Genomic DNA, 27,496 nt, shown 5'->3' with positions numbered 1-27,496 from the left:
TTGATTTGGCAGAAAGTTTAGATTAGTAGCGACAGAGTTTTCACGATACGCTTGTATCCTTTGATTTGCGAGCGGTGCTTTTCCAAGAAACGATTCGATCGTATCTATTCGTCGAGACTGCACCTCGACGAAATAGGCTAAAAAAAGAAAGAAAAAAAAAAAAAGAAAAAGAAGAAGAAGAAAAGAAAAGAAATCTAGAAAACGTGGAAACAAGTACGATTTTTCTCGATCGCTTCGACGTTGCAAAATCATTCATCAACCGAACAAACATATTTACCATCTGACGAACCAACGGCCGTAACTTTTCATCAGAACTCGACGAAACAAAGACAACGAACGAAACAAATTTAGTCGCACTTGAATATCTTCCTTTTTTTTTCTTTTTAGTGAAGAAACTCATCGAAATGTCACGTAGCAAAGATAAGAAAGGAACCGATCAGACTATGAAATAATAGTTAGCCTCTATTATCAATAGGCTCATCATTCTCTTCCCGAAACCCTTTCATTATACCGAAAGTATATATATATATTCGCTGGCAGAATCAACCACGTGGTAAAGACACGACGATCGGAACGACGCGTAATTGAAAAGAAAGAAAGATGAAAGAATAACGCGAAACGACGAGTCATAACCATTTCTCTGCTATTTATTCGACATTACCTTTCTTTCCTTTTAACCGTGATCGACATTGAACCATGATCAGCCGTATATTATTATTATTTTTTTTTTCTAATATATATATATTATTAATAATATGATTGTGACGTGAACAATCGCTTTTTGCCATTGAACTTAACCCGATTGAAGCTTGACATGTAGCATAAGCTTGACATAAAATACCTTTCTCAAACGCAACTGTCCGGTACAGAGATCCGCTGTAGCGTTCGCCCAGTTTAATGACAAGAATTCGCTGAAACGAATTAACGAAAGAAAAGTAAAGAGCAAACGAAGAGAGACATTAAACTGCGCGAAAGTCGCGAAGGGAATTCTTGGTTAAATTCTTTGACGATTCATCGTGCGGAGAACCTGTGCTCGAGAAAAGATATCGTCGAAACGATTTAGATATGTACAGTTGTTACAAGAGAGAGTGTTGTTCACATCGGAATCGAGATACTTTATTGTCAAAAGAAAGAAAAGAAACGAAAAAAGAAAACAGATAGAGAAGAAGTAAAAAGATAATAATTAATAAGATAGATAATATAGAAAGGTGGAAAAAATGTTCGAGTCCGATGTGCGACAGTGTAATACGTAGATGTTATACGGCATGTAACTCGTAAGTTATACGCAGAGGCACGAAAGTATTGATCCATATACGTACAAGATGTACCGTTAAGAGAAAACAACGATTCGCTTTTCGATCAAAAACACGAGACGTGTGGAAAGTCGTACGTCGAGAGTTCGTTTTCGCTCGAAACGGTGACTTTGCGATGGAGACGATTTCTCGCGTGCCTCGGTGGTGGTACTCGCTTGCTTTTTATAGTGAAAACAGTTGGCAAGAAAAAAGTATCGATTTATTATAATACAACCCACTTAATATAGAAAGAGTTCGATCGAATCCGATTCAACTCGCAGTCCATAGGTGTTTATCGTACGTATGATAATTTTCTCGCTTTTATTTTCTAACAAACGTTGTTCCCGCTCTATTTGTACAAGGGGCAACGTGTACGAGCTTTTCTTTCCATTAATCTCAACACGCATTCCAACTATCGGATTGCTTTGCGATAAGAAGGACGTTTCGTTGCGCGAGTAGAGTATCAGTTTGGTAATCGATGCGATGATTCGAACGAGAAGCGACGGTGGCCGATGTGTCTGTGCCGCGCCAGACTTTCGAAATTTCTCACGCCTTTACGTGCAAGCTTGTTCATCTTGATCAAAGCCTTCGTCACGCTTAACTTACTCGTGCTTGTCGTCTCGAACGATCGATTATCGATAGAAGCTGAACAAAGCTGGCCGTCTAACGAAATTTTCCCTAAGACGATGCGACTAAAATAGCGATTCTGCTCCAATTCTTATTATTTCGCAATTAATTTCTTTTGCGTTGATCTCGCAATGAAAATGAGCTTGTTCATCCGTTAAATCCACTTATATTTATATCTGATTTATATTATATTCTGGACGGCAACTGGTTTCTCTTCTTCCCGTTGTTTAAACAATGAGTCGTAATCGTCGTCGACATATCGGTCATCTTTGCTGTGACGAACGAAGCGAAACGAAACGAAACGAAACGAAAGAGAAAGAAAAGGAGATAGAATAACGGAAAAAGGAGAGGAATAGAAAAATTGGTCGAAGGATGGATCGTTGTTTACACGAAAGATCGTGAGAATATAAGTTTCTTCTACGGAGACCCTGTCGCAGGGTAAAAAGAAGCGAGAGGGCGGTCCACCGACCGGAGCTACGACAGGACCGAACGAGATCGTAACCTGCACCAATTGTGGACCCAACCCTTGCACGCACACGACCACCAATGGATGCACAGCCGAGGTATGTTAATTAACTGTACTGCCGTTGTGTAACTTCGAAATAGCCCATTTCCTCATTTCGACAATCGATATTTCCTATCCTCTAAGTATGCAGAGTGTGCCAGTATGTTATATTCGACTCCAGGAGCACGTGGTATTCGTTAAATAAGCAAAAAGGCTCGTAATAACTGCGCTGTGCTTGACGAGTGTACTCGTCACGAAGAAATGGCAACATTTCGTGATACGACGAGCCCTGTCAGTAGCAAAATTAAAAAATAGAACAATCATTTAACTACAATTTAATTCTATATTATAACAGCCACACATGCGCTGTGCTTGACGAGTATACTCGTCACGAAGAAATGACAATATTTCGTGATACGACGAGCGCTGTCAGTAGCAAAATTAAAAAATAGAACAATCATTTAACTACAATTTAATTCTATATTATAACAGCCACACATGCGCTGTGCTTGACGAGTATACTCGTCACGAAGAAATGACAATATTTCGTGATACGACGAGCGCTGTCAGTAGCAAAATTGAAAAGTAAAATAATCATTTCACAAGTAAATTCTATATTATAACAGCCACACATGCACTGTGCTTGACGAGTATACTCGTCACGAAGAAATGGCAACATTTCGTGATACGACGAGCCCTGTCAATAGCAAAATTAAAAAGTAAAATAATCATTTCACTACAAGTTAATTCTATATTATAACAGCCGCACATGCGCTGTGCTTGACGAGTATACTCGTCGTCGCTTAATTTTTGCGACACAGTTTAGATACACACTTTGCAAAGAGGTCGCAACAGCTGACTGGTTAATATTTGTCAAGATGTAACACCAAAAGGCGAACGAACTTATTACGAAATTTGGTACATTTTTCGAAAGTTTTCGAGACACTCTGCATACGCGAGCAGATCCATTCCGCGTGTTTTCGTTTCACGTTTCCTCTTCTGCACCGGAAACACCTATCGCTAACGATCCTTTTGTTTCAGCTAAGAAAAAAGGAACCACCGCATCCGATAAGAGTGGCAAAGACGATCGACGTGATAGCAAGAATCACTTTTCCGGTCGCCTATTTCATGTTCCTCACCTTTTTCTTCATCCACTACAAAGGCACCTCGTAGACCAACACCAGAGGCAACAGTCCGGAAGAATTCCACCGTTGATCATCGGAGGCCGCGTCACTCGGCGTGGCTCTATCTCAAGTCGAATTTCAATTGTCGAAGAGAAGCGTCGAAGCTAGAGAACCAAAGGGGAGCAGACACGTGACGCGTAGGTCATCTGGAAAGTGTGTATCGAAATCGGAAGGGACGAACTCGTCGGATAAACTGGACGGTCGAAGAAAGTGTTCGGCGATCTCTCCGCCGCTCGAGGAAACGAAACATCGTCGGAGAAAGGATTCGCGAGAAAGTGTGTTTCGATGTCGATGCATGAAACCAGAAATGATCGCGTCTATACGTAGGTGGTATTCCGTGGAAAACAAAAATGTACTTACTAACGATATGACGTACGAAACGGTATCGATCGGCGCGTGATCGAGCGAAGATCGTGCCGAAGTCTTAGGCTGTCTTTTCTTTGGCTTCGAAGGGCGAAGAAACGGGGAGAGCAAGAGAAATTGGTGGATTCGCCTCTTCCTCATCTTTTCTCACATGTGATAATTCTTAAAAGCACTCTTTATCGAAAAAGCGAAAAGCAAGCTTGGGTCCGGTGAATAGTCGACGAAGGGCATACATACGAAGAGAAATAGGGTACGAGAGCGAGAAAGAAGCGAATGAAAGGGAGGGAGAGAAAGAGAGGGAGAGAGAGAGAGAGAGAGCGAGAGATAGAACGAAAACGCGGACACACTCTTTAAAAATCTTTCTTCTACTATCGGATATAGTGATGTCGCTAATTCGAGAATGCTTCTGAAAACTAGCTAAAAAGGAAAAAAAAGAAATCAAATTTACTTAATTAAGGAATGTTATTACTTGTAATCTCACTATAAATAGGTAAGGTCGATGTAAGTGTCGTCCATGAAATCGCTAACTCGTGATTCGCCTTTTACTTAAATATCGACCTTTTTTCTGTACTTTATCGTGATTACGATACCGTGGCAAAAATCAACGTGATCGCAAGTTAGCTCTATATTCGTAGACCTTTAAAAAAAGACGTTCGCTTTCAATCGAGGGAGCAGGGCTGCGAAGCATACAATTCCGTTGTACAAAAAGAAAAAAAATATATATATACATATATGATATATATATATACAGACACACATTCAAACATGCGCATGAACACACACAGACACGCACACACACACGCGCACACGCACACACACACATACACACACTACACATACACACATAAATATAGTTAATCAATCGTCGTTTCATCGAAGCTTTTCACTGTAGGTACATACGTATACTTATAATACGATATGTATCCTTCTCTCAATCATTCAGGGTAGCATTCGCATAAATAGCTTTTACGATTTATATTCTACCTGTACGATCAGTGCAGTTCAAGGAAAGCGAAGCGAATCGATGAGGTCGTAACAAAAACGAGTCCCGTCGAATTTTTCAAACCTTCGGGTAATAACGAGTGCATTCTAATAGCCAGAAGTTATCCTGACCACGAATTAAGTAGAATCGGTATTGTAAGATTAACTATACATGTCTTGCTTTATCGTCGAATCGGTTCTTTAAAAATTGTTGTTACGAGGTCAAGAACTTCGTGATTTAATTTAGTATAATTCCTCTGTGATACGATCGAAGATACACTTGTAGAGATTATATAACGTGATGAGTATTTCGTTTAATTAAATTGGGATATATTAAAGAGAAATGAACGTTACAATAGGACTACCAAACCAATCACGACGACTGTTATCAGATTCGTTGGTTTTGTAATTGCTAAAAGTGTTTTTGGTAACATTAACGTTTACTTATCTATTTTTGTCATACTGTTTTAATTCTAATTAAACATGTATAACATATTTAGCCTGCGCATCGAAGAGTACTATTTTGCTTTCTTGGGAAAAGACAAACACGAATAGGGGTAGTTTTTGTTACGAGACTTTCGACTCGTTTGACATAGAAAAGAACAGATTCAAATTGACCCATTGAATTCCACGAACAAATTAATCTTGCGAATTTCCTTTTAATTTCTCTTCGTTCTAAACGAAATTCGAATGTACGAACAAAACTTGATGATGATAGATGATGATCATATTAACGACAAAACGATAACACACACAGGGAGGAATTAACTTAATACGGGTAAAGCTTGCGATTAGCTTAGATTTAACGAAGTGCCCATATTCGATGCTCGAGCGACGCTGATGCTTTGCCCGCGAAACATACAATTTAGGAAGAACGTAGAAAGAGTAACAAAAGTCAAGTACGCCGCTCGATACTTTTTGAAACGATGAACTTCAGTGGAAGAAACAGCGAGGCGGCTGAAAGAAATTTTTAGAATATAATTCCAGAGTTAACATTCGATGTTTCTTCGAGTAATCTGCGCATCTTTAGATATACAATTACTATTATTACTGTTATTGTTCTTATTATTATGAATCGTCACCATGATCGTCGTCATCCTTGTCATCGCCATCGCCATCAACGTCATTATTATTACTATTGCCACGCTACTATTACTATTGTTATCATTAAAAGAATAACTATTACTATTATTAAATACCGCTACTATCGTGCTACTATATCGTTACCGCTATTTGTAAGCGTTATTCTTATTACGAAGTTTCGGTGAGATTATACGAGAGAAACGTGGCCGGGGAAAACATCGAAAACGAAAAATCGTCAAACCGATTTCGAATCGTACGTGCCACTTGATTCTTCAGCAATATTAACCGCAGACCAAAGTATTCCATCACCTATCGTGCTTTCACAGAGTTTAGTCGAGTACGCGGTCGTTCGCGTGTTCCAGGTAATTGCGACCCGATCGTTAAAAGAAAGTTTTCTTCGAGCGAAGGATTAAGAGGAAGAAGAAATTTAACGATTTCACCAAGCTCAATCGTGTAGAAAAGTTGCACGGAAAACAATGAAAGAAAAAAAAAAAGAAAAGAGAAAGGAGGAGAACGTATTACGTATTACGTGTTTAGAATAATCAAAAATCAATTCTGTATAATTATATCGATCGCAAACCCGCCATCTCACCTTGTCCTCGACTTTGATTTTCATCTTTTACATTACGATTGACCGTTCGTAGCCAAGTATCACGATGTACACGCGAGTACGGCGTTTGACAACGGCGTTCGTTCGTTTAATAAAAGTTCGAGGAGACAGCTGCTTTTTTTCCAGTAATACGTGACACTTTATAGCGACACTATGCGAACGATGTAATTGTACCGTATCGCTATATTTATTACAATTACCGATAATTAGGATCGTAGGTGTTAACGTTACAAGTGTCTACGGGCATCGTAAAAACAATTGAAAATAAGCTTCTCTTATTATTATGGCGCCGACTTAAGAGTATTCGACACATAAGAGTAATCGACACAACGAATATTGCGTAGAGGCCGAATTTGCCGATCAAGAAACGAACGATTCGATTCATCTAGTTGGAAATTATATTTTGTCGGGGGACGAAAGTATCGCTCAGTCCAAACTCGGTGAAATTCTTTTCTTTTTTTTTTTTCTCCTTTTCTTATCCGAAAGAAAGAAACAAAAGACGAGGAATATAAAATAAAGAGACAAAGATGCATGTTGGAAAATTTTGCCGAGGTTGACGACGAGTCGATGAAAAAAGGATGATCGTTGACTACCTATCGCTGTTTCATACGCGTTGTCATCTGCCGTGAGTGAACAAGCAGTCGTTTAGATGATAGGATGCGTTGATAAATTAATTAATTAATTAATGTCGTTAATGTTTATAATACTCCACGGACCAAAACACGTAATCCTAAATCATTAGCGTCGTATATAATTAGCTGCACTTGTGCAATGCCTCCTACGAGACCGCATAGCATCGGATTCATCCTTCGTTACGCATCGATTCGTTCGGCGATTCTATTTTCGTCGAACTATATCTTCACCCTCGTTGACAAGTATTAAAGACACCTGCACGTCCTGGCAAAATAATTTACCGACTAGTAACGTTAGTAATTTGATAAGTTGCAAAAATTGTAGATAATAGAATTCTTTTTCACAAATTTACAACGTTAAGTTGCAACTTGCAAAAATTTGAGTGATTAGACGAGTCTATTTTCTGCGGAAAGTTTATTTATTTTGTCAAAATGTGTTTATAATTTATTTGCGTATTCTGTTCGACAATGAAATCAACTGAAAGCTCGTTCGTACGTATAATTACTGTCAGTCGATAATGCAGGTTCAAACAGTGTTGAAAATCTTGTTATACAGGTGAAAGCACGAGACGAAGGATGAATCATCGTCGAATACATTTTGAGCTTCGTCGTCGTGGTCGACAAATTTCACGAGATTAATTCTCTAAACACCAATCGACGCAGTTTAGGCAGCTTTCACCGACGCGTTCTACCCGATTTTTAATGTATAGCCATTACTATATCGTCGAAAGTCTGTCTAATAGATTCATTTTGATCTGCGTTCTCGTAAACGTAAACGATAATGCAAGCGCTTTGTGACTAGCCAAATCGAAACACATTGATCCATGAGAAATTAAATATTAGTCAAGGTAGAAAGTTACAGTTAGTTGAACTGATTTTTTAGGCAACGACGAACTGGAAGATCGTACAGTAGAATGGTGAATAAATGAGAATGACGAGCAATTTTTTGAACCCTTACGAGACGAACGGTTGGCTAATGGTAGTCAGTTGACCGAAAGTTATTCTAGTTTACAAATTACAAATAACTTTTAGGAAGATTGTTGAGTTGCTCTAACTTTTCTGATGCCATTGAAGCTTATTGGAACATCATGAACGCAACTACGCATCTCATTTTGAAAATTATTATTATATTATGTTTTTTCAAACTTGACTGTAATTGTAATCTGTACTGTTATATTATTGCCTTTAGTTTTAAAAAAGGAATTACACGCAGTCTCAAAAGGGTTAAAACAAACAAAGACAAAGAGTGAAGAACAGCGATTACTATCGGACTTTTATGATACCATAAATGTCCATGTGTATATTTGTTCGATTTTCTAGTCTATCCGATTCTATTCTTATTTTTGTACCTTTTCCACTGCATCTATCGAAGGCATGGACAAAGATCACGGATTTTATGTAACGCGAAAGTAAGATATAGATATTTCGATACACGATATCGGTGATCGCTTATCGATTGATTTTGCATATTAGAATATGTATTGTACTATGTTTAAAAAAAATGTGCACGTCTCACGTGTACGAAAAGATGTGAAGCAGTAGGAGAAACGGTGATCAAGTTCTGAAAGACGAGGAAACCGTATTAGATGAGCCTTATCAGTGTTACTATATTACAGACCGATACATTCGAGTATTATGTATATGCAATTTTCGAAAAAAAAAAGTTCTCTTAGCGTAGGATTAATAACCGCATCGTTGAATCCAATACTTTTCACCGTTACTGTTTATCGATATTTTATCATTTATTACAAGCTCAACTATTCTATGAATGTCCTTATATCGTTAGGTTTTATCGTTATTCGTCACTATTTTATTCATCGTACCGAGGAATTTTATCATCGTTGCCACATCGCGTGATTATATATGATAATTAATGTTCACCGTTGCGATCGTTATTAATAATTACCGTAAATCGATTACTAGTTCACGATTACATATTATGCACGTTCAACTTGAATGAAACTCGCGCGCGATAATAAAGACAGAATGAAGCAAGAAATAGACAAGAAAGAAATAAAAGAAAGCTTTGTTGTTTACAAGGCGAAACGTATGCACGACTATTTTTGCAGCATTTCACGCAAATATAACGCGACTAGAGGGAGGAGAAATAAATAAATACATAAATGAATTAATTATAAGCGAATCTTTTCAAAAGGCTTTACAAACACGCAACATCTTTTTTCTTTGCGATAATTATGAGAAAAAATCAAGAAAAAAAAAAATTGATTAATTATAGAAACAGTTCATATATATAAGCGTCTCTTCTTTGTCGTAAAAAGATTACAATGTACAATGAATAATGAATGAAAATTCGTTTCCTATTTACATTTTCTTAAATACATCAAAAATGCAAAATTCAAGTTATCGTGATTATTTTTTAAGGGAAATAATGATTTACATGCATATACAAATACAGATAACAAATGCGTACACGTAGACTTTACTCACGCATTACCAACGCATTACATAAAATAATTATGCCAATATGCACAATGAATAATCATTATTGCGACCAAACGGTTGCAATGATATAAAACATCAATACGTTATTATGATAAAATCGCGAATGCACACTTAATAAGTGCATTAATAAATCGTTTCTAATCGTAAGCGTAATTTATTAATTATTATATCGTAACGACGATTGATTATCTGATTTATCGGCTGTGTTTGTAACGTACGTGATTAAGTATTAAATTATCAACTTAAATAGTAACGTGGTTCTTTTTAAAAACTGACTTCCTCCAAACTTTTAAGATCCTCCTTTCTATTTCATGGTTTAACGTATAGTTTTGGGATAAAAGATCTGGCCACACCTTTTATATAAAATTAAAAAATAACTTTATTCAATATAAATCATTCGTGCTTAACTCTACTTAGCGCAATGTATGATTTCTTTGTAGATAAATCGTGCCAACCCACTGGACCCCTTTCACAATCTGCACATGCTAAATACTTTACGTTGTCTACTGTATGCGAAACACCAATATTTTCAAATGTATACATATCCTCCACCAACCAATAGTTTGTTATCAGTTCTTGTTGATCAGCTTCACCTTCTCCCTTACGATGTATATGGGGTAGATTAAACTAAAATATTATATGACACACCTTAGCTCAACTACTAAATATTTTTCTACTCTATTGTGTTTCATATTTGTATAACAGCACAACATTAACCAAAAAAATAAACTACAAACTATACAGACTTTTAGGTTAGGTCCGTAACAAATACAGATATATCTAAACGACTTAACACAACATACAACGCTTAATGAAATTTTGACGAATATTGAAATTCTATGTAATTTAACTTTTTTACTAATGCTTCCTGTTAAAAAAAAAAGCAAATGATTCACCTCAATATTAACTAGCCGGGCTGCACCAGCATTAAGCATTTTAGACGGGCAAAATGTGCAATAAACTTTCGCCTTGTTCTTTTCATCTTCATCCTTCAATGTGCTGATATCCTTATTCGTAGACATATTTCTATATTTTAGACGTTTGATATTTATAAATATTAGTCACACAACTATTTGACATTAATAATGTTGACACTCGAAACAAAATGTACTAGTCTGACTAGAGTCTAATATCATAGTCAGAAATAATCGATGACATTTCGATAATCGAACAATTAAATTTTGTCTTATCGAAGATAACTTCAAAGCAATACGCCAAATTTATTTCTTATCTGTTCTAATCTTCTTCGAAAATATTTTAAATTTCTCCTAACTTATTGAATTTTATAAAAATATTATATGTAAATATCCTAAAAGCTTTTACAAACCATTTAAAATAAAACATTTGTCTTTTTTGATAAGTACTCACATCAGCGTGTCTTTTAAAAGTTTATTTTTATATAAGATTTAGTTATTTGTTATATACTGTAATATAATCGTTTGTTCGATCCATTTCTTTCGCACCTATTAATTTCCAACCATATTCATTAAACTTTTCATCAAATGGCATTGGATCCGTCCAACGATTTTCGTTTGATTTTGGTCCAATGACAAAAATAAGATTCCCTTTATAATTTTCGATATAATCACAAAATGCCGATGAGTTATTAAAATAACAAAATAAAAGAGCATATTTGTCCGATAGAAAAAAATTGTTTTTATTATTTTCGCCAATGAAAACAATATTTTTTAAAAATAAGGGCGGTGAATATTTACTACACCACCATGAGCGATTTACTTCTACACCGGTCACGTTTAAACCTTAAAAAAGTAATTAAAGATGCGAAATTTTATTTCGAAGATTGATCAAGAATAACACTTAAATTTTTTTAACAGTTAGAAATTATAAATATACCTTACGAATATCTTACCAGAATATTTTTCAAACAACCATTCTAATAAACCACAACCACATCCTATGCTTGCTAGACAAACCACTTCGTATTTATCAATTATTTCTTTTATCCAATGTAAATCATTAATAGTTGGTAAAACCCAAAATAATCTGCTTTTATCTAATTTAGTCAAAGTGCAATTTAAATTAGCAATATCCGACCACTTTTGTTCACTGTGGAACATTAAAATTTGTTCTTCAATGTTCTCGTTAACCATGATTTTATTATATAAACACTGCTTATATTCAGAATGTATTAGATCTTCGTTATTTACTAATAGTCAGTCAAATTTGTAGATGAGATTCCTAAATTACGTAATTTGCTAATGTATATTAATAGATTTCCGTATATATATCGTTAATAGGGATAATAATTACTAAATTACTATTTAATGTATTTTAGACATAAAATTTAATTCGTTAATAAATAATATAATATAATAATTTATATTACAAAAATTCATAAATGTTAGTTGCAATAGAGTAAAAAATTAAAAATTTGATAGATTACTTTATATACTAAGGCACTTTTTAGGAAGCACATATTATCCAAAGCACACGCACGCGCGCGCAACATACATGCATCTATTAAAAAAATTATAGTCTATTTTCAATTTAAATCTAATTCCTGTGTTGCATAGTGAATATCATCCGTAGAAACGTTCAATAAAATCTTTTGATGTATGTCATTTTTCGAGTGTTCGCATATTAACAATCTATTGGAACCCAATCTTGCGCATACAGCAAGTATTTCCGTTATGGTAGGTACTTCAATACCTGTAACACAATTGAGTAAACAATAAATAAACTTATAATGTTTTCAAATATTAGCTAGTATCTCACATTAAACAAACGAACCGTCAAAAGAGCACAGTGATTCAACTTGTCTATATGCATTTTTAAAATATACTTCTTCGATCGAAGTTCGCGTGACTTCTGCAGATACAGCAAGCAAAAATATTTTTTCCACTTTTGAACAGTGTTTTATAGCCTGAACTTTTGCCGAGGCAATCATTTCGGATACAGCTTCCGATACATCTTGAAGAGATATCGTTTCTGCATTTCGCAATTCCGCGATTTCCATAGCACGACGACATATATCCAGAGCGCGTCTAGCATCTCCAGATACAGCAGAAACTTTCCTAAAATAAAATATTTGATAAGCAATAACAATATAAGTATGATACCACAATATAAGTATTGTGATACCTTGCAACTAGCTGGACAGCTTCGCTTCTAAAACCATCATAGTCCTTAAGTCGAGACGTGACTATTTCCTGTAGTTGTTTGAAATTATAAGGTTGAAAAGTCAATCGTGTTAGACCTAAACGCGATGTAACCCGACCCATCAAAACTCTCTCAGGTAAATCCATAGTATTTGCTATAGTGATAACAACTAACTGTGCTGTTGATTTTGTTGGCCAATCTAATAAATTGTATACAACATCCTGACGTTTTGTACACAACAAGTCGAGCTACAAGAGTGATATATATTAGCAATAAATATCCATAATACCTATAAATAATATATAACATTTAAAGGAAATCATACTTCATCTACAAGAAGCAATGTCATTTTAGAAGTACCACTATGAAATCTTTTTTCAAGTGTATGGTATGATTGCTCCCATGTAGCTGTTCTACCATTCAGCTGTTTTAGAATTTGCACATAAGCTTGTCTTGGTTCTGTTAGTTTCATCCCATTAATTGCAACATAGTCGAAATCATCCAACTGACCTTTAACTATCAACTTTTGCAGACATCTAACAGCTTCATTTACAGTTGCAGTTTTACCTGTCCCTGGTACTCCACTTATATATATACATCTGCAAATTTCTTAAATTTAGTATGTAATTTAATTTTTTAAGAAACAATTTTTTCAGCATACCCTCCACTTTTATCTTCTAACTTTCCTCTAAGAAATGTAAAAATATTATTGAATTCTTCTTCCCTACAAGGTAAGGATTTTGGTACAGCACTAACATGTAATCTAGATCTAGCTTCCTGTAATGGTGTACTTGGTTTTAATAGAGCACTTTTTCTTTTTATCAATGATGGTGTTAAATTATTATATTTTGGACGAGATTTTGGAGTGCTCAAATGAGTTTTCTCTAAACATGACTCTATGCTATTCTGCATATTATTTTTTGTTTGTGGAGTTAAGATATTTTTCTTTGCAGATGAAATTTTAATATGTTTATACATATCAGACAAATATTCATCCTCTGCATCATTGTTATTCTTATTATTTATTACTCCTTTTCGCTTATTTATTTTAACTGGTGTAGAGTTAATAGAATTAGCAGAATTTTTAACTGCTGATGAAATTTTAATACGTTTATATGCATCGGCTAAACATTCTCCCTCAGTACTACTGTCATTGTTACCAACAGGTTGAATCTGTTTTGGTGTATTTTCACAAATTACTCTTTTTTGTTTAACTAATTTAACAGGTGTACTATTTATAGATGTTGATGAGTCTTGTTTCTTTGTTGTTTCATGTATTTTTAAAGCATGATCCAACCTATCGCTTCTACTCTCAGATTTATTGGATTTTTTTAATGACTTTGCTCTGGATATTTTAGAATCTGTATCACTAACATCTTCCTCATCTTTTGTTGAAGCATGATCCAACTTATCATTTCTATTCTCAGATTTATTGGATTTTTTTAATGACTTTGCTCTGGATATTTTAGAATCTGTATCACTAATATCTTCCTCATCTTTTGTTGAAGCATGAACCAACTTATCATTCCTATTCTCAGATTTATTGGATTTTTTTAATGACTTTGCTCTGGATATTTTAGAATCTGTATCACTAACATCTTCTTCATCTTTTGTTGAAACATGATCCAACTTATCGTTTCTACTCTTGGATTTTTTTAATAACTTTGCTTTGGATATTTTAGAATCTGTACTACTATCATTTTCTTCATCTTTTTTAGATAGAATACGATTTCTTTTATTATTTCTTGTATTTGAATATACAGGTTTAACTTCTAAATTCTGTTTGTCAATAGAACTGTTTGGAGTTTCTTTTTTTTGCTGGTTTAATAATTTTTTGTTATTCTTCATATTAGACACAATAGAGTTTATAAATAACTTATCCTCATTATAATTAATGGCTTTTCTATCCCTTAAAGATGGGAAATTTATTCTACGTATTGTATCACACTGGTAATAAGAAAGTCTTAAAGGTGGTCTTCTATTTCTACCTTTCCTCGATATATCACCATCAATTTCTCCTGATATCAATTTGCTATCATCATTTGCCTTATTTTTTATAGAATTATCTTTGTTGTCAATATATGATCTTTTATTCTCTACTTCTGGATAACATTTTTTCTTTTGTCTTTGAAGTCGGCTGCGAGATTTACGAATAGAATTTTCACATTCAGAATCTGTATCAATTTTATATAAACTTTTTTCTGTAGATCTCCTAAGCTTAATTTTAAGAGAAACTTGATCTTTCTGTAAGATGTTATTTTTTGGCAACGTATACTTTTGAAATACATTTTCTGATTCTGAAGATATATTTAGAACATTTTTTGTGTCTGGAGATATATCTATAACATTTTTTCTCCTTTTTTGTATCTTAGCTGCTGTAATATCACCACATGATTCTTGTTCTTTATCCGAATTTGATTCTGTATCGAGAATGATTGTTATCTCATGATCTGAACATTTATTTAATCTCATAGACATTTTAACTTTTTACTTCGATCTTTTAGTTTTTTTTTTTAACAAGTTGTATTTTACTAATTGTAACGTCTCTAATATATTTTGTTTACATACTTAATCGAACATAAAGTATCAAGACAAAATAATTCTGCTTACGTTATACATTTTTCTATATATTTTCATAAAGTAAATATACTCCTACTTTGTTTTACATAAATATAACTTCGTAGCATTTATTGTTTTAGTTAGGATGAAAACGATACAGAAACACTATTTTACCAAACACTCTTATAATAATACTTGCAAGTACATATGTACCGCCAATTTTATCCTTTTAACCATGACCATAGATGAAGTAGTCTAAATGAATTGACCTCGCATAGTTGATATTGTTTATACATTAACTCCCTCTATAGTGCTAAATATAGGAATTATAACTAGAACACGATCACCATACTGCGTAACATATCGTTGAAATTATTTTTGTAATTTTAATAAATTTTAATTAATCAATTTCTACCTTATTATAGTAATATGAGTGAAGATATGAAAACTCTTTGGTGCGGAAATTTAAGCGATAAAGTAACGGAAGAAATTCTATACGAATTATTTTTACAGGTTTGTAATTCAGAAGACATTTCCCAATAATATTTGATATTTTAGTAAATAACAACAAATTTCTAGATTATTTGCAATAGTTTTATATTAACTTCTCGTACACTTTTAAGTATGTGATTTGATACTACGTGACGACGTAATTAGTCTAAATTATATATAGAGTGTTTCACGCAACTATTTCATATTATAACTCTGTTACAAGTACAGTTACAGTAAGATCTCAGAGTCAGATGAATGGTTACATCCGTAAGATTCCTCTCGTCATTCTACGTTAAAAAGTATTGAAATACAATGGAGGAAAAATGATTAATTATCTAGATATGTCAACCGTTTGTGTCCCAAACAGCGCGATCGCGTTGTTTAGATTTTGTGTTAAAAAGTCCCAGTACATTTGAACGCTACAGACGACTAACGATATTTTGTATTTTATTGTTATCTTATCAATAATTTTTATTGAACAAAGCTTGAAATATTTATAAACTAATAGTACGCATATATAATAATATAGATCTGTTTCTTAAAGTAACAAATCTGACAAGCGCTATCGTGCTGTTTGTTTCTCTTCGCAATCGATCAAGACAAGCGCTGTCGCTCTGTTCGGCATTTTTTGACCCTGTTTTTTCAATGATCCTTAGGACTCAAATGGTTAATTTTAATTTTGCAAAATTGATCACGTGTAAGACAAAAAAAATAGAAGTATTGCGTCACGTCTTTCCTTGGTTTTCATATGATATGCTACAAAATTACATATAAAATATCTTAACTAATCAGTTTTCTACTATATTATTCTAATACATTTTTCATAGAATGACAAGAGGAATCTATCTACAAAAAAAAATATGCATTTCCATTTAGAAAAATAATACAATTGTTGATTGCACATGCACCATTGCACTTCTACAGACTCTTTGAATCATTCAGCTTTCTCTTTTGACATTTTTATGCAACTGCACTGACAATGGAGTTATGACACCAAGCAAGTGCATGGATCCAGAATATTATTTTGAAATTTCGTTGTATATTTTGATTGTTTATCTAACTGCAAAAATGGATGAAGCTATTATGTTGCATAGTCTATTTTTATATTTAATCTTTGACAAAAGTATTTTCTTCAATTTTATAGGCTGGCCCTGTACAAAACGTCACTATTCCTAAAGATCGTAATGGCAAACAAAGACCATTTGGATTTGTAACATATAAACACGTTAATTCTGTATTATATGCTTTAGAACTATTCAATGGTACATCTCTATTTAATCGTATTCTTAATATAAGTCATCGGAAAAATGTAGAATTACCACAAATAAACTACTCACAGGACAATTTTATAAATTTCAATAATTGGCTTCAGTTAGGCCAAGAAATGATCTTAGGAAATGATACGTCTCATTTAAAAGAAGATTCATTTGGAACAAATATGATATTAAACTCAGATTTGCAGATGAAAGAGACAAACAATTGTTCTCATAAGAATGATAGAAGATCTCAACGGACACATCCTTATCATAGAGATCAACATAAACATAGTAATCATCACATGGACCATAGCTCTACTAGAAATCGTAACAGTCATAATAGCAATCACTATTCCAAACACAGTTATAAAAATAGCAGACGTACTTATTAATATTTCATAAAATACACATACAAATAACTTTCATTACTTACAAATAATAACAAATTTCATTTGCTTGTAAAAAAGATGGAAAATTTTTTACAATCTTAGGTCTAATTTACTGGAATAAAAAATATGTAATATACACTTTATAGTAGAATTTTCTTGATGTTAAATGTTAAACAACAGTATAAAATGTACTTCTTATGATTTAGCTTTATTTACTTAAATTAGATTAAAATTAGTATTCAATAAAAGAATTATATTTCTCATATATTAATCATTAGGTATATAGTAATAATTATATAATTTATGACATTCTGTATGACTCATGTAAACTTTTGTATTATGTTTAATTATACGTGCAGCTTTTTCGGCAATCATTGTAACTGCAGCATTAATATTACCACTTGGTAAAACCGGAAATACAGATGCATCAACTACATATAAATTTTTTGTACCGTAAACCCTATAAAAAGTAATTTACATAACGTTTATATAAGGTAAAGAATTATTTTATGTGGGAAATGAATAACTTACTTAAACATTTCATCAACAACATCACCTATTCGACATGTACCGGCAGGATGATATGAAGTTAAAGTTAAATGTTGTATGTAACATTCCCAATATTTTGTGCTATCAAATATTTCATTTTCACAACCAGGGTAATGTTTTTTATAAATAGTTGCACCAACACTTTTCATTGCATTGGTTTCAATAAGTTTTTTTACAAATTGCAACCCTGAAAAATTGAATACCTGTGTAATCTTATTATAAATAGCATATATGTAACAGTAATTAATCAAATATGATACCATCTATAAGAGTTGCAATATCATCTTTATTTGACAAATATTTTGGATCAATTAAAGGTGGGTCAAGAGAGTTATTACTACTCAATTTGATTTCTCCTTTGCTTTTTGGATGTAATAACACTGGAGCAATTGTTATTGTGTTTTTATATGAATTAGGAGCAAAGTATTCTTTATATACCTATAAAATCAATATTCAGTTATATTAATCAGTACTATAAGAAATTTATATAATAGTAGATTTTTATGTAATATACTTTTTCGGAAATTCCCATAGCTTCTTTTAAAACAACACCATTATCTCTTGATAGCCCAAGTGGCATTACCATTATTTGTAAATCTGGTATATCTGATTTATTTTTTTGAGTAGAACTATGAAATGTTCCCAAAACTTCAACTCCTGAAAATGTCCAAGGTCCTAACATAAAACACATAAAGATATAATATAAATAGTGACAATTGAAAATTTTTAATTTTCAATAAATTTTACCTTTTCCAAAAAAAAAGTAATTTAATGCTGACATCGGATTTAAAGTACTAGCCATACTAAGACCTATGCTTGTATTAAGCATAATTAGATCAATTCCAGTAAGCACATGATCAACTAAATGTTGACCAACTGGTAAATCATTAATGACATTTATCTGAAAATAACATAGCCTATTATTTATTATATATTATTACGAGAAAAAATATAAAAACCAATATTCAATAAACAAATTTTACTTTTAAATTCTCCAAGTGTTTTTTTGGTCCAATACCAGACAACATTAATAATTTTGGAGTACCAATCGCACCAGCACACAGAATAACACCTTTTTTTGAAATTGCTTTAAATGTTTTATTTAATGCAATAAACTGCACTCCTATTGCTCTATTTGATTGCATTAATACCTTAAAACAATTGATACTGATAATTCCAAATTTAGAATGATTATAAATTTGATTCTAAACATACTTTTTCCACATGAGCATGAGTAATAATGGACAATTTAGTTTTTAGATATTTGTACAATAATTTGTCTGTACTCCACCGTTTTCCATTTTCCATAGATAATTGTGTTTTCATGAAACCTAAGTCAATAAAACGATAAAATCATACATTTTTGTTACTTCTTTATTAATAATTACCAGTTTTTAAATTATCATTGATGTTGCCAATGTCTTGATGTAATTCTTGCAATCCTTTTAAAATTATGTCGGCAAGACCAGTGTTCCATCCTAAATCAGTTATATGCATTGGGCCACCATTTCCTTTAATAGGTTCTGAAAATATTTTCAAACTATAATAACAATAATAAATGCAAAATACTAACAACCCCTGGTAATTACCAATAAAATCTGGAAACCAATCCTTATAATCTAAAGGATGTCCTCGTACATAGAGCATATAATTTAATCTACTAGTTCCACCAAGGATTTTACCCATTGGCCATTTGCTTTGCTATTAGTAATTGTTATAAATTCTTAATAATATATTTTATTTAATATCATATTATAATTAATTATATAGTATACATTGTTCTTTAAACCCTTGCAAGCATTCTGTTGTGGTACAGTGATGTATTGCCAATCATATGGAGTGTTTTGAATGAGAGGAGCTAACAATGGAATATCTAAGAAAGGTGGTGCAACTCCTCCAGCTTCAAGTAATAATATTGTATATCCATGTTCTGCTAATCTTTTAGTTAAAATTGCACCTGCAGTACCAGCTCCAACTGAATTTAAAAATTATAATTTTAACTTGTACAATACAATTTTGATCAGATTTATTTTCGTTTAATTTATTTTATGCATATATACATGATTATATTTAGAATGTTTAGTATAAAACGTATACAAAAAATATATATTATATATTTATACATTACTTACCAATAATAAAATCATACAATTGAAAGTCATGAATGTCATTAAAGAACCACTGTTTATAAATATCAAAAATATATATAACATTGAGGTAGTTAGAGAACATAAATACACTTAAACTAGTAATTGTAAATATAATAAAGTGTAAAAACAAGAACATTATAATGACGCTTAAAAATTGAGGTTAGGGAACATTTGGAATGTTTTCTCTCGATATGAGTAGTTTTTGAGGGAATGAAGCAACAAAATTATTGTTAAGCAAAAATATACAAAACACAATAATTCATAAAAATGTATATAAAACTCGTTTGTTTGTATCTTTCATTGTTAATATTAGAAAATACGTTATTGTGTGACAAGATTGCGATAGATGTCGAGAGAAAGTACAAATTTGTATAACATATAAAACGGGATAAAGAAGAGAAGTTTTAAAAGAGTATAAGAAAATTTATTACAAAATTTGATTGTATACAATATTAAGGCATGCATTCAGTTGCCACAGCAACTGGCCGTGTAATAGGACCTTTTAATATGATTTCTTCTAATAAAGATTTAATTTTTACGAATATTCGTTTAAATTCTAGACCACAGCCTTTAGACAAACGAAAATCAACTAATATCTTTCCATCCATTTCAAACACATTTACTTTAAAGACTAAAGGCATCTTTCTTCTATCATTTGCTGTTACAGTAATCTGCAAAAAGATAATTATGTAAATTATTAATTATTTATAATTGGTATCTCAATATATAACTTCAATTTAAATGATAATTTTATAACTTACTGTGCCAAAATTATTAATACGACACGTATAATTTTCATTTTTTAAATAATTTAGTAAACGTTTTACAGTTGTTTCCAGATCTGTTTTAACAAAAAATCTTGTCATACGTCGCACTAATCGTTGGAAAGTATTTTGCTATAAATGTAAAATCAAATTATAGGTGATGAAATATAAACTTGAAGTAGTTTTAGTCACACCATTAGTCATACAAGTAGTCATACATTAGCAATTTTAACAAAAAGATACATTACCTGACTTGTTTGAGTAAATTGTTTATTTTGTACTTGTGTGCATAACAATAAATCTTCTATATGCGCAGGTTGCGAGAATGAAAATCCAGGTCGTTCTTCCAAATTAATTTCTACTGGATTAGCATTTTCTACCCCAGGCAATTCAGGTTGTGATAAACAGAATCTTGTTAAGTTTTCATCTTGTATTGCTTGTCTTCCGTTTTCAAAATCTGTTTCATCAGATCTAATGTATCTTTCTACACTTCCAGCTATTATACAGAAATTTAATAATTTTATTGACTATCATTTTTATATTTATTTATAATTTATATGCTATTCGAAATTGTATTATAAAAATACAAAGAAAAATAAATCGATACATTCACTTCCTATATATAAAAATTCTATACATAAAATACTGTTTTATCTAGAACTTATATATATGTATGTATATATATATGTATATATATTACACACATACACATCAGTGGAAGTAGTTAATATTTTATTTGGATGTATAATGCCAGTGCTCTTTGCTTTGGTAATCTAGCTTTATGATCCTTAATTAAAATCATAGAGCTGTATTACCAAAGTAAAGGCAAAAGCTTTGATTATCTTGAATAATTATAATACTGACTGCATTTTATTTTGTATGTCGGATTAAGGTTGGAATTTTGGGCGTTCGATGAACCTTTACTCAGATTTACTATCGCGGATATAGCCGATGTTTACCGGTACAAATGTGAGTACTACAAGAGGCTACAAGTAATAGCGGCGATAGGATGGTCGAAATGCCGATGACAACGAATTCAGGTTCGACAACGAATCCACGGCCCACGGGATGACGAGTGTCAACGTAATACATGATTCGGATAACTCTCTCGATAACTCAATCAACAATTCGCCCAACGACAAACTAACTAACTAACTCGTAATCCAAATGAAACTGCCCTTATATAGTCCTTTTCCCACTCCTTGGGTCAATCTCTGTTTTTGAGGAGAGCAGCACAACTATTTTCTACTTCCGTTATTACACGTCCCTCCCGTGACCGTGAGTACGTTCAATGACTCATTATGTCACCTCGAGCCCAAATCCATCGTCAAAAAGTACCCGCATAACTATTTCTTCATTTATTGCTTAAATGTCGTTGTCGTAAACATCTGGATTGGGATATTGGGTATTTCCGAACATTCTAAAGAAAGGTTCCGATGTTCTTTCATCTCCGACATGTATATTTAATGTTCAGTAACAATAAAAATAAAGCTATTACCTACTTACTTTTTATGTCAAAAGTTGTATTCAATATCCACTCAGTTAGGTACCAAGTTGCTTTGAGTAATTTAATGTGTACTCAGAGTCACTCAGTACCTGACTAAGTAAACATTTGTTTAATCATACCCATAGTAGACCTTTTCAGAAAATGTTATATAGTATAAAATAAAATAATATTTTGTGTATGCACAAATTGATGCATACCTTCCTGGAATTTCTTGACGAACCATCTATGTTGCTTAATATCCTTTATAGTATATCTGGTTACTGGTGCGTGCATAAGAACATTTTTTAACAGAGACAACGAAGAATTATCCAATTTTTTCCATGGTGTAAGAGACATATATTTTCCATCTCTCCATGCCATATACTCTGGACAGTCTGCCAAGGACTGATCCCAAGGCAGTTCTATAGTTCAGATACGGACCAGTTAAAAACTAAGAAATGTAAGTTATGCATTAGAATTAAACCATTACACTACAAATTACAGAGGTCTGCATTTTACAAATCATCATGGATTATTGTTTATATCGGCAATTTACATAATGTATTTATAATTACATTTGAAGAATTTAATATTTTGAACTTGTTACGTTAGTTAATTAGACATATTTACATGTTGGTATCTACTAAAATTTACCATTCAGAAAAAATTAGTTTTTTACAAAAATTTTAAAACAAATTTTGCTGTAAAGATTACCTCCACTCAGTAAAGCTACAAGAATTATACCACATGACCATATATCAGCTGGTTCTGCATGATAGGCACACAATAATACTTCTGGAGCAACATATGGTAATGTTCCACATCTCTTTTCTAAACAACGTTCTTTGCCTTGTAAACGATATATTGTTGCCAAACCAAAATCAGAAACTTTCAAATTATCATGTTCATCTAATAACAAATTTTCTGGTTTCAAGTCCCTGTGTGCAATACCTTTGCTGTGCAGATACTCTATAGCAGAAATTAATTGTTTGAAATACTTTTGTGCTTCCCAAATTGGCATACCAATATCCGGTTCTATTTTAAATTAAAAGAAAGTTTCATTAACAGTATTGAAATTTTTGGAATTTTGTTTCACATAAACAATATGATATTTTACCAATTCTATCAAAAAGCTCTCCACCTGATGCATATTCTAAAAATATATATTCCATAGTAGGTTCACTACGCTTTCCAAAATACTGTATAATGTTAGGATTAGAGAGCATACGGTGAATTGTAGTTTCTTTACGAACAGTTTGATGAGCATCTGGATGCTTTTCTAAATCTACCATCTTCATAGCAACAGCCTCACCTGTAGTCTTATTTATAACCAATTTTACTCTGAAAATAAAAATAAAATTTAGTGGTAGTAACAATTTTTAGTAGTAAGAATAGTTTTAATAAAATAAATATTTAATTTTTTAAAACAAAAACTTTTTATTAATGTGAAACGAGAATTATTTTTGTACAAATTTAAAATATAGGAACTTACTCGCCAAAAGCCCCTTCTCCTAGAGTGTGTCCAAATATCCAACCATCTACAAACTCCGTCATTCTGCCTCAGCATGCCTCTTTATGATAATAGCAAAAATCTTTGTTCTCTAATATTTCCTCACAAATAGATCATATAACGTGATTACCTCTTCCATAAAAAGGATAATTGTTAAAATAATTGACACAAAATAACGTAACAGTAATTTTGTTTCAATAAAATGCTCACATCATATATCATTTTTTGTAAAAACGGTCGGTCTCTCGAAGCACGTGGTTTTAATCATACCGATGAAACATCGTGCTTTCGATCGAACCGAACGTGATATAATAACAAGTTACATTTAAAAGTATACGTTCATAGAATTGCTTAATTTTTTTTTCTTAATCGTGCTTTATTAATTTTGCTAATAATATAATCGCACGACAGATTGAAAAAGTAAATTAAAATATTTTCTTCTTAAGATCGCAAAACTTACTGTTGCGAAGCACGTTATAGGGTAATATGGTATTCATCTCTAAAACGATGAAGCTCGTACTCTAGAATATCTGGGTATAAAATTACTGCATTCCCATTGGTCGAAGAAATATGTAAAGAACCTTAAAGTCCCTGTGATAATTTTACCATAGAGGAATATAAGTTTCACAATTAGTAATAAAAGTAAATGAAAATTTGAATTTGGCTTAAAATTTAAATACATTGTACCGCTTTCAAGACTTCAGAAAAAAATGTATAATAAAATATTTTAATATTTTCGATAATTTAATTTTGAATCATCTTTACAATTCTTACTAATTTTACTATTATAAAATGAGTTTTTATTAAATTGATATTTCCATTTAAATATTCTAATATGAATAAATTACATGTGTACATCGAACTTTACTAATAATAAATATGTAGCTCAACAATGCGTTTCTTTGAGTTCTTATAAATATATTTATTAAATCGTCTTTAATATACATAATATTACAAATAAAATAGTATGAATTAAAATAGACATGTAACAAATATACAATAGAAATGCGTGTGTATGGAGCATTGTAATACGATAAAATATGGTTATAACAGACCTTGTCTTTTTAGATCCTCATATGTTTTACGATTAACAACATTTCCAAGAGAATCTTCAAATTCTTCTTCTTGTTCTGGTTGCCAACGTTCTGCTTGTTTCTGAGCTTTTAATTTTTCCCATAGAGCTAAAGCATCTTCTATTTGTGTCACATTAGCAAAATGTGCGGTATTTGGAATACCAAGGCAACGCATACCATGTGCATGCCTCCACTCTGCAAAGTGTCTTTGGAAAGCTTTTGGTCCTTTATATGTAAAATTCCCACATATTTCACAATTATAACTAATATTCAAGCCATGTAATTTGTATAACCAATATGGTATAGGTTTACCATCCCAACCAAGTGGGAGGTTTTTAGGATTATAAGGTACTTCATTGTCATCTTCTTCTTCTGACTCACTAGCACTAGCTTCAGCATCGGAATCTCCTCTCTCACCTTCTGTTCTAGCTTGTTTTCTCTGAACATTTTCTTTTGTGGCTACACGTTGAGTTGATACCAATTCTGCAAGTTTGTAAACCTGTGCTTCAAAATGTGCAATCTCTTTTTGTTTCTCAGAATTTCTTCCTTTTCCAGACTTTCTATTTCTGTTATTTTTAGCTAATAAATTTGGATCCAAAGATGCTTCACCTTTCGTACTAAAAAGCCTTTGAGCTCTCTCTTCCAATGTACCGCCACACTTTAAACCCAAAGCCATTAATGCAGACTTTAATCTGTCTAAGCCAAGAGATGCAAGTTCCTCCCATGAAGAAAAGGCAGAAAGTTCTAAATGAGCCCCTACATGAGTTAAAGCACTACCAGTTTCCTTCGGCCATCCTGGAAATGTATTGTTCTCCCATTGTGTTTCAAACTCGTTATTTGCTTCTTCCAACTCTGCACTTATGTCAAGTAAAGGTCTAACTCTACTTAAATAATCAGTTAGATATTCTAACAGAGACTCCACATATTTTTGATATTCAGCATTTTTCCTTTCTCTTGGTATGTCAAATAAATGATCGAAAGTGGATAGATATGTAATATAATCTATTTTTTCTATGCCTTTAAGGTTGATATATTTTTCATAACATTCATGGAGATCAAGATATTTCCCATAACCTTCTTCATCTGTAAATTCAACAAGATTTGAAAGTTCCTCTGTTGGGTTTTCCCTCATTTTGGCTAGTTCTTCAAATTCCACAGACATTGGAATACTTATTTCGTTAGGATGTCGACGATAGAATTCTTTTATAGATTTCAATCTTGAGTAAAATTCGGAAAACTCATTTGGCCCAGAAAGTGCTTGCACCTAAGTAATAAAAATTTGATTATTAGATTGTAAATAAATTATAAGATATCTAACTTACTTCTTCTTTTCTTTGTCCATCTTTATCTTCATACAAATCTTGCAAATGTGATGTACTATCCATGTACTGATCGAGCAGCATTTTTAACCGATGTTCCGAATTTATACTTTCTCTATGTCCAGGCTTTTTGTAAAGCATTTCTTTGACCATCGCGTCCATTAATCTTTCTCTTTCTTCATGATAACGTCGTTGTTGTTCTAATATTGTTTCCATTTTTTCGAATCGTATGCAAACAACGCTTCCAATGTCTTTCTCGACAATTGTCGATTACATACAAATTATAGTACAATTCAATATAGACATCATATCATGGTGAATAATGTATACTATTAACTGTGTTACCATCTAGCGACCATTATAGAAGACTATATAGTGTTATGAACTGGTTTTGGCATGTGGCTCCCTCTATCGTGAATATTTTGTATGATAATAAGGTAAATTCTAGTGCTGCGAATTTAACTGTACAGCAGCGCAGCCGAGGCACCGAACAAAAGTTATTTAACAAATTTATTTATTACATGTTAAAATTATTTATCAGTAACAGCTGCATTCACTCTCAAATTTTGTATTTACTTTCGTTACCATAGGAAAAAATTGCCAAGGTATGAATCGCTCTCCTTCTAATATTGTAAACTCCAATCAAATTAATGTTTATTAGCACTAGTTAATAAGAATTTGTCTTATTGGATAAAAAATAAATCGTAGATTGTCATGTAAATTCGAGAAGGTAAATGGACTACTCTGCGACCCTAAAAAGTGAGAATCGTTAGAATTGTTGAATCTTTAGAACCGACATGCTGAGCTCAAAATCTAAATAAATTTCATTACTTACTATAAATATTCAATTTTAAATATAATCAGTTTTAAATATAAATTTTTGTTCAAGTTAATCTTTCTCATTATGTATTTCTTCATTTAAACATCGAGTTAGTTTTCGAATCGTTTGAAGTTGTTACGCGAACAGAGTGCTTCAGCATTTTATGGGCTGTAACCGCACCAAATTTGCGAAAATCTTGGAAAGGCCAAACAAACATAAAATATATAATATAATATATTATATAATTATAAATAAATAATATAATTGAA

The 27,496-nt window shown here is 32.3% G+C and overlaps 8 protein-coding genes across 25 annotated transcripts in view; 2 read left to right on the top strand and 6 right to left on the bottom strand.

Annotated features, from left to right (window-relative positions):
- Positions 1 to 9,993, top strand: part of pHCl-1 (pH-sensitive chloride channel 1) — a 92,818-nt gene extending 82,825 nt beyond the window's left edge. For 9 of the 16 annotated variants that reach the window (XM_033349899.2, XM_033349895.2, XM_033349894.2 and 6 more), the window contains 2 exons: positions 2,357 to 2,482; positions 3,466 to 9,993. In XM_033349899.2, coding sequence (XP_033205790.1) covers positions 2,357 to 2,482; positions 3,466 to 3,597 — 258 coding nt within the window. In that variant the 3' untranslated portion in view covers positions 3,598 to 9,993. The remainder of the gene's footprint in view (positions 1 to 2,356; positions 2,483 to 3,465) is intronic. The other 7 variants (XM_033349896.2, XM_076624723.1, XM_076624725.1 and 4 more) reach the window with 1 other exon arrangement.
- A 101-nt stretch (positions 9,994 to 10,094) lies between these two features.
- On the bottom strand, positions 10,095 to 10,876 carry strat (RAB interacting factor STRAT). The gene is made up of 2 exons (XM_033349919.2): positions 10,637 to 10,876; positions 10,095 to 10,367 (listed from the first exon to the last, which is right to left on the bottom strand). Exons 1-2 carry the CDS (start codon positions 10,760 to 10,762, stop codon positions 10,134 to 10,136), a joined length of 360 nt encoding a protein of 119 aa, XP_033205810.1. The 5' UTR covers positions 10,763 to 10,876; the 3' UTR covers positions 10,095 to 10,133.
- A 94-nt stretch (positions 10,877 to 10,970) lies between these two features.
- LOC117166163 (uncharacterized) lies at positions 10,971 to 12,038 on the bottom strand. Its single transcript, XM_033349916.2, has 2 exons — positions 11,611 to 12,038; positions 10,971 to 11,500 (listed from the first exon to the last, which is right to left on the bottom strand). The coding sequence occupies exons 1-2, from the start codon at positions 11,849 to 11,851 to the stop codon at positions 11,151 to 11,153; spliced, it is 591 nt and encodes a 196-aa protein (XP_033205807.1). The 5' UTR covers positions 11,852 to 12,038; the 3' UTR covers positions 10,971 to 11,150.
- Positions 12,038 to 15,591, bottom strand: Orc1 (origin recognition complex subunit 1). Its single transcript, XM_033349890.2, has 5 exons — positions 13,522 to 15,591; positions 13,186 to 13,459; positions 12,843 to 13,108; positions 12,492 to 12,775; positions 12,038 to 12,410 (listed from the first exon to the last, which is right to left on the bottom strand). Exons 1-5 carry the CDS (start codon positions 15,336 to 15,338, stop codon positions 12,244 to 12,246), a joined length of 2,808 nt encoding a protein of 935 aa, XP_033205781.1. The 5' UTR covers positions 15,339 to 15,591; the 3' UTR covers positions 12,038 to 12,243.
- Positions 15,592 to 15,725: 134 nt separating this feature from the next.
- Positions 15,726 to 20,081, top strand: LOC117166164 (splicing regulator RBM11). The gene is made up of 2 exons (XM_033349918.2): positions 15,726 to 15,932; positions 17,056 to 20,081. Exons 1-2 carry the CDS (start codon positions 15,849 to 15,851, stop codon positions 17,557 to 17,559), a joined length of 588 nt encoding a protein of 195 aa, XP_033205809.1. The 5' UTR covers positions 15,726 to 15,848; the 3' UTR covers positions 17,560 to 20,081.
- On the bottom strand, positions 17,746 to 20,513 carry LOC117166157 (glucose dehydrogenase [FAD, quinone]). Of its 2 annotated transcripts, none has more exons than XM_076624722.1 (11): positions 20,238 to 20,513; positions 19,881 to 20,080; positions 19,695 to 19,806; positions 19,494 to 19,628; positions 19,321 to 19,436; positions 19,089 to 19,256; positions 18,853 to 19,006; positions 18,620 to 18,762; positions 18,366 to 18,543; positions 18,088 to 18,292; positions 17,746 to 18,016 (listed from the first exon to the last, which is right to left on the bottom strand). In XM_076624722.1, the coding sequence occupies exons 1-11, from the start codon at positions 20,389 to 20,391 to the stop codon at positions 17,824 to 17,826; spliced, it is 1,758 nt and encodes a 585-aa protein (XP_076480837.1). In that variant the 5' UTR covers positions 20,392 to 20,513; the 3' UTR covers positions 17,746 to 17,823. The 2 variants fall into 2 exon arrangements, with proteins under 2 accessions (XP_076480837.1, XP_033205799.1); XM_033349908.2 differs by having other exon boundaries at positions 18,620 to 18,780; positions 20,238 to 20,510.
- Positions 20,514 to 20,657: 144 nt separating this feature from the next.
- grp (serine/threonine-protein kinase grp) lies at positions 20,658 to 24,504 on the bottom strand. Of its 2 annotated transcripts, XM_033349910.2 has the most exons (8): positions 24,226 to 24,504; positions 23,998 to 24,147; positions 23,623 to 23,846; positions 23,220 to 23,540; positions 22,724 to 22,927; positions 21,268 to 21,515; positions 21,017 to 21,151; positions 20,658 to 20,926 (listed from the first exon to the last, which is right to left on the bottom strand). In XM_033349910.2, the coding sequence occupies exons 2-8, from the start codon at positions 24,057 to 24,059 to the stop codon at positions 20,708 to 20,710; spliced, it is 1,413 nt and encodes a 470-aa protein (XP_033205801.2). In that variant the 5' UTR covers positions 24,060 to 24,147; positions 24,226 to 24,504; the 3' UTR covers positions 20,658 to 20,707. The 2 variants fall into 2 exon arrangements, with proteins under 2 accessions (XP_033205801.2, XP_076480843.1); XM_076624728.1 differs by having other exon boundaries at positions 23,998 to 24,504.
- A 427-nt stretch (positions 24,505 to 24,931) lies between these two features.
- On the bottom strand, positions 24,932 to 26,761 carry noi (splicing factor 3a subunit 3 noi). The gene is made up of 2 exons (XM_033350109.2): positions 26,411 to 26,761; positions 24,932 to 26,352 (listed from the first exon to the last, which is right to left on the bottom strand). Exons 1-2 carry the CDS (start codon positions 26,621 to 26,623, stop codon positions 25,060 to 25,062), a joined length of 1,506 nt encoding a protein of 501 aa, XP_033206000.1. The 5' UTR covers positions 26,624 to 26,761; the 3' UTR covers positions 24,932 to 25,059.
- Between the last annotated feature and the right edge of the window lie 735 nt (positions 26,762 to 27,496).

The sequence above is a fragment of the Bombus vancouverensis genome, chromosome 15 (genome assembly GCF_051014615.1).
Source record: "Bombus vancouverensis nearcticus chromosome 15, iyBomVanc1_principal, whole genome shotgun sequence".
In the NCBI taxonomy this organism is placed as follows: domain Eukaryota; kingdom Metazoa; phylum Arthropoda; class Insecta; order Hymenoptera; family Apidae; genus Bombus; species Bombus vancouverensis.
Note: the sequence above shows the minus strand (reverse complement) of the source record. Positions and strands in the feature narration are given on the sequence as shown.

Bases quoted from the DNA above. Each gene is read 5' to 3' on its own strand.
- strat (XM_033349919.2), bottom strand. From the start codon at position 10,762: ATGTCTACGAATAAGGATATCAGCACATTGAAGGATGAAGATGAAAAG. The intron at 10,368-10,636 runs GTGAATCATTTG...ATAATATTTTAG, and splicing joins CCCGGCTAGTTAATATTGAG to TTTAATCTACCCCATATACA.
- LOC117166163 (XM_033349916.2), bottom strand. From the start codon at position 11,851: ATGGTTAACGAGAACATTGAAGAACAAATTTTAATGTTCCACAGTGAA. The intron at 11,501-11,610 runs GTAAGATATTCG...TACTTTTTTAAG, and splicing joins GTTGTTTGAAAAATATTCTG to GTTTAAACGTGACCGGTGTA.
- Orc1 (XM_033349890.2), bottom strand. From the start codon at position 15,338: ATGTCTATGAGATTAAATAAATGTTCAGATCATGAGATAACAATCATT. The intron at 13,109-13,185 runs GTATGATTTCCT...TCACTCTTGTAG, and splicing joins CATTGCTTCTTGTAGATGAA to CTCGACTTGTTGTGTACAAA. The intron at 12,411-12,491 runs GTTCGTTTGTTT...ATTGTGTTACAG, and splicing joins ATCACTGTGCTCTTTTGACG to GTATTGAAGTACCTACCATA.
- LOC117166164 (XM_033349918.2), top strand. From the start codon at position 15,849: ATGAGTGAAGATATGAAAACTCTTTGGTGCGGAAATTTAAGCGATAAA. The intron at 15,933-17,055 runs GTTTGTAATTCA...TCAATTTTATAG, and splicing joins TATACGAATTATTTTTACAG to GCTGGCCCTGTACAAAACGT.
- LOC117166157 (XM_033349908.2), bottom strand. From the start codon at position 20,391: ATGTTCTTGTTTTTACACTTTATTATATTTACAATTACTAGTTTAAGT. The intron at 19,437-19,493 runs GTAATTATTAAT...TTATTGACTTAG, and splicing joins CAATGATAATTTAAAAACTG to GTTTCATGAAAACACAATTA. The intron at 19,257-19,320 runs GTATGTTTAGAA...AATTGTTTTAAG, and splicing joins CTCATGCTCATGTGGAAAAA to GTATTAATGCAATCAAATAG.
- grp (XM_076624728.1), bottom strand. From the start codon at position 24,059: ATGACGGAGTTTGTAGATGGTTGGATATTTGGACACACTCTAGGAGAA. The intron at 23,847-23,997 runs GTAAGTTCCTAT...TTTTATTTTCAG, and splicing joins GGAGAAGGGGCTTTTGGCGA to AGTAAAATTGGTTATAAATA. The intron at 21,516-22,723 runs GTATGCATCAAT...TCTGTATAATAG, and splicing joins CGTCAAGAAATTCCAGGAAG to CTGGAAGTGTAGAAAGATAC.
- noi (XM_033350109.2), bottom strand. From the start codon at position 26,623: ATGGAAACAATATTAGAACAACAACGACGTTATCATGAAGAAAGAGAA. The intron at 26,353-26,410 runs GTAAGTTAGATA...TTTATTACTTAG, and splicing joins ATGGACAAAGAAAAGAAGAA to GTGCAAGCACTTTCTGGGCC.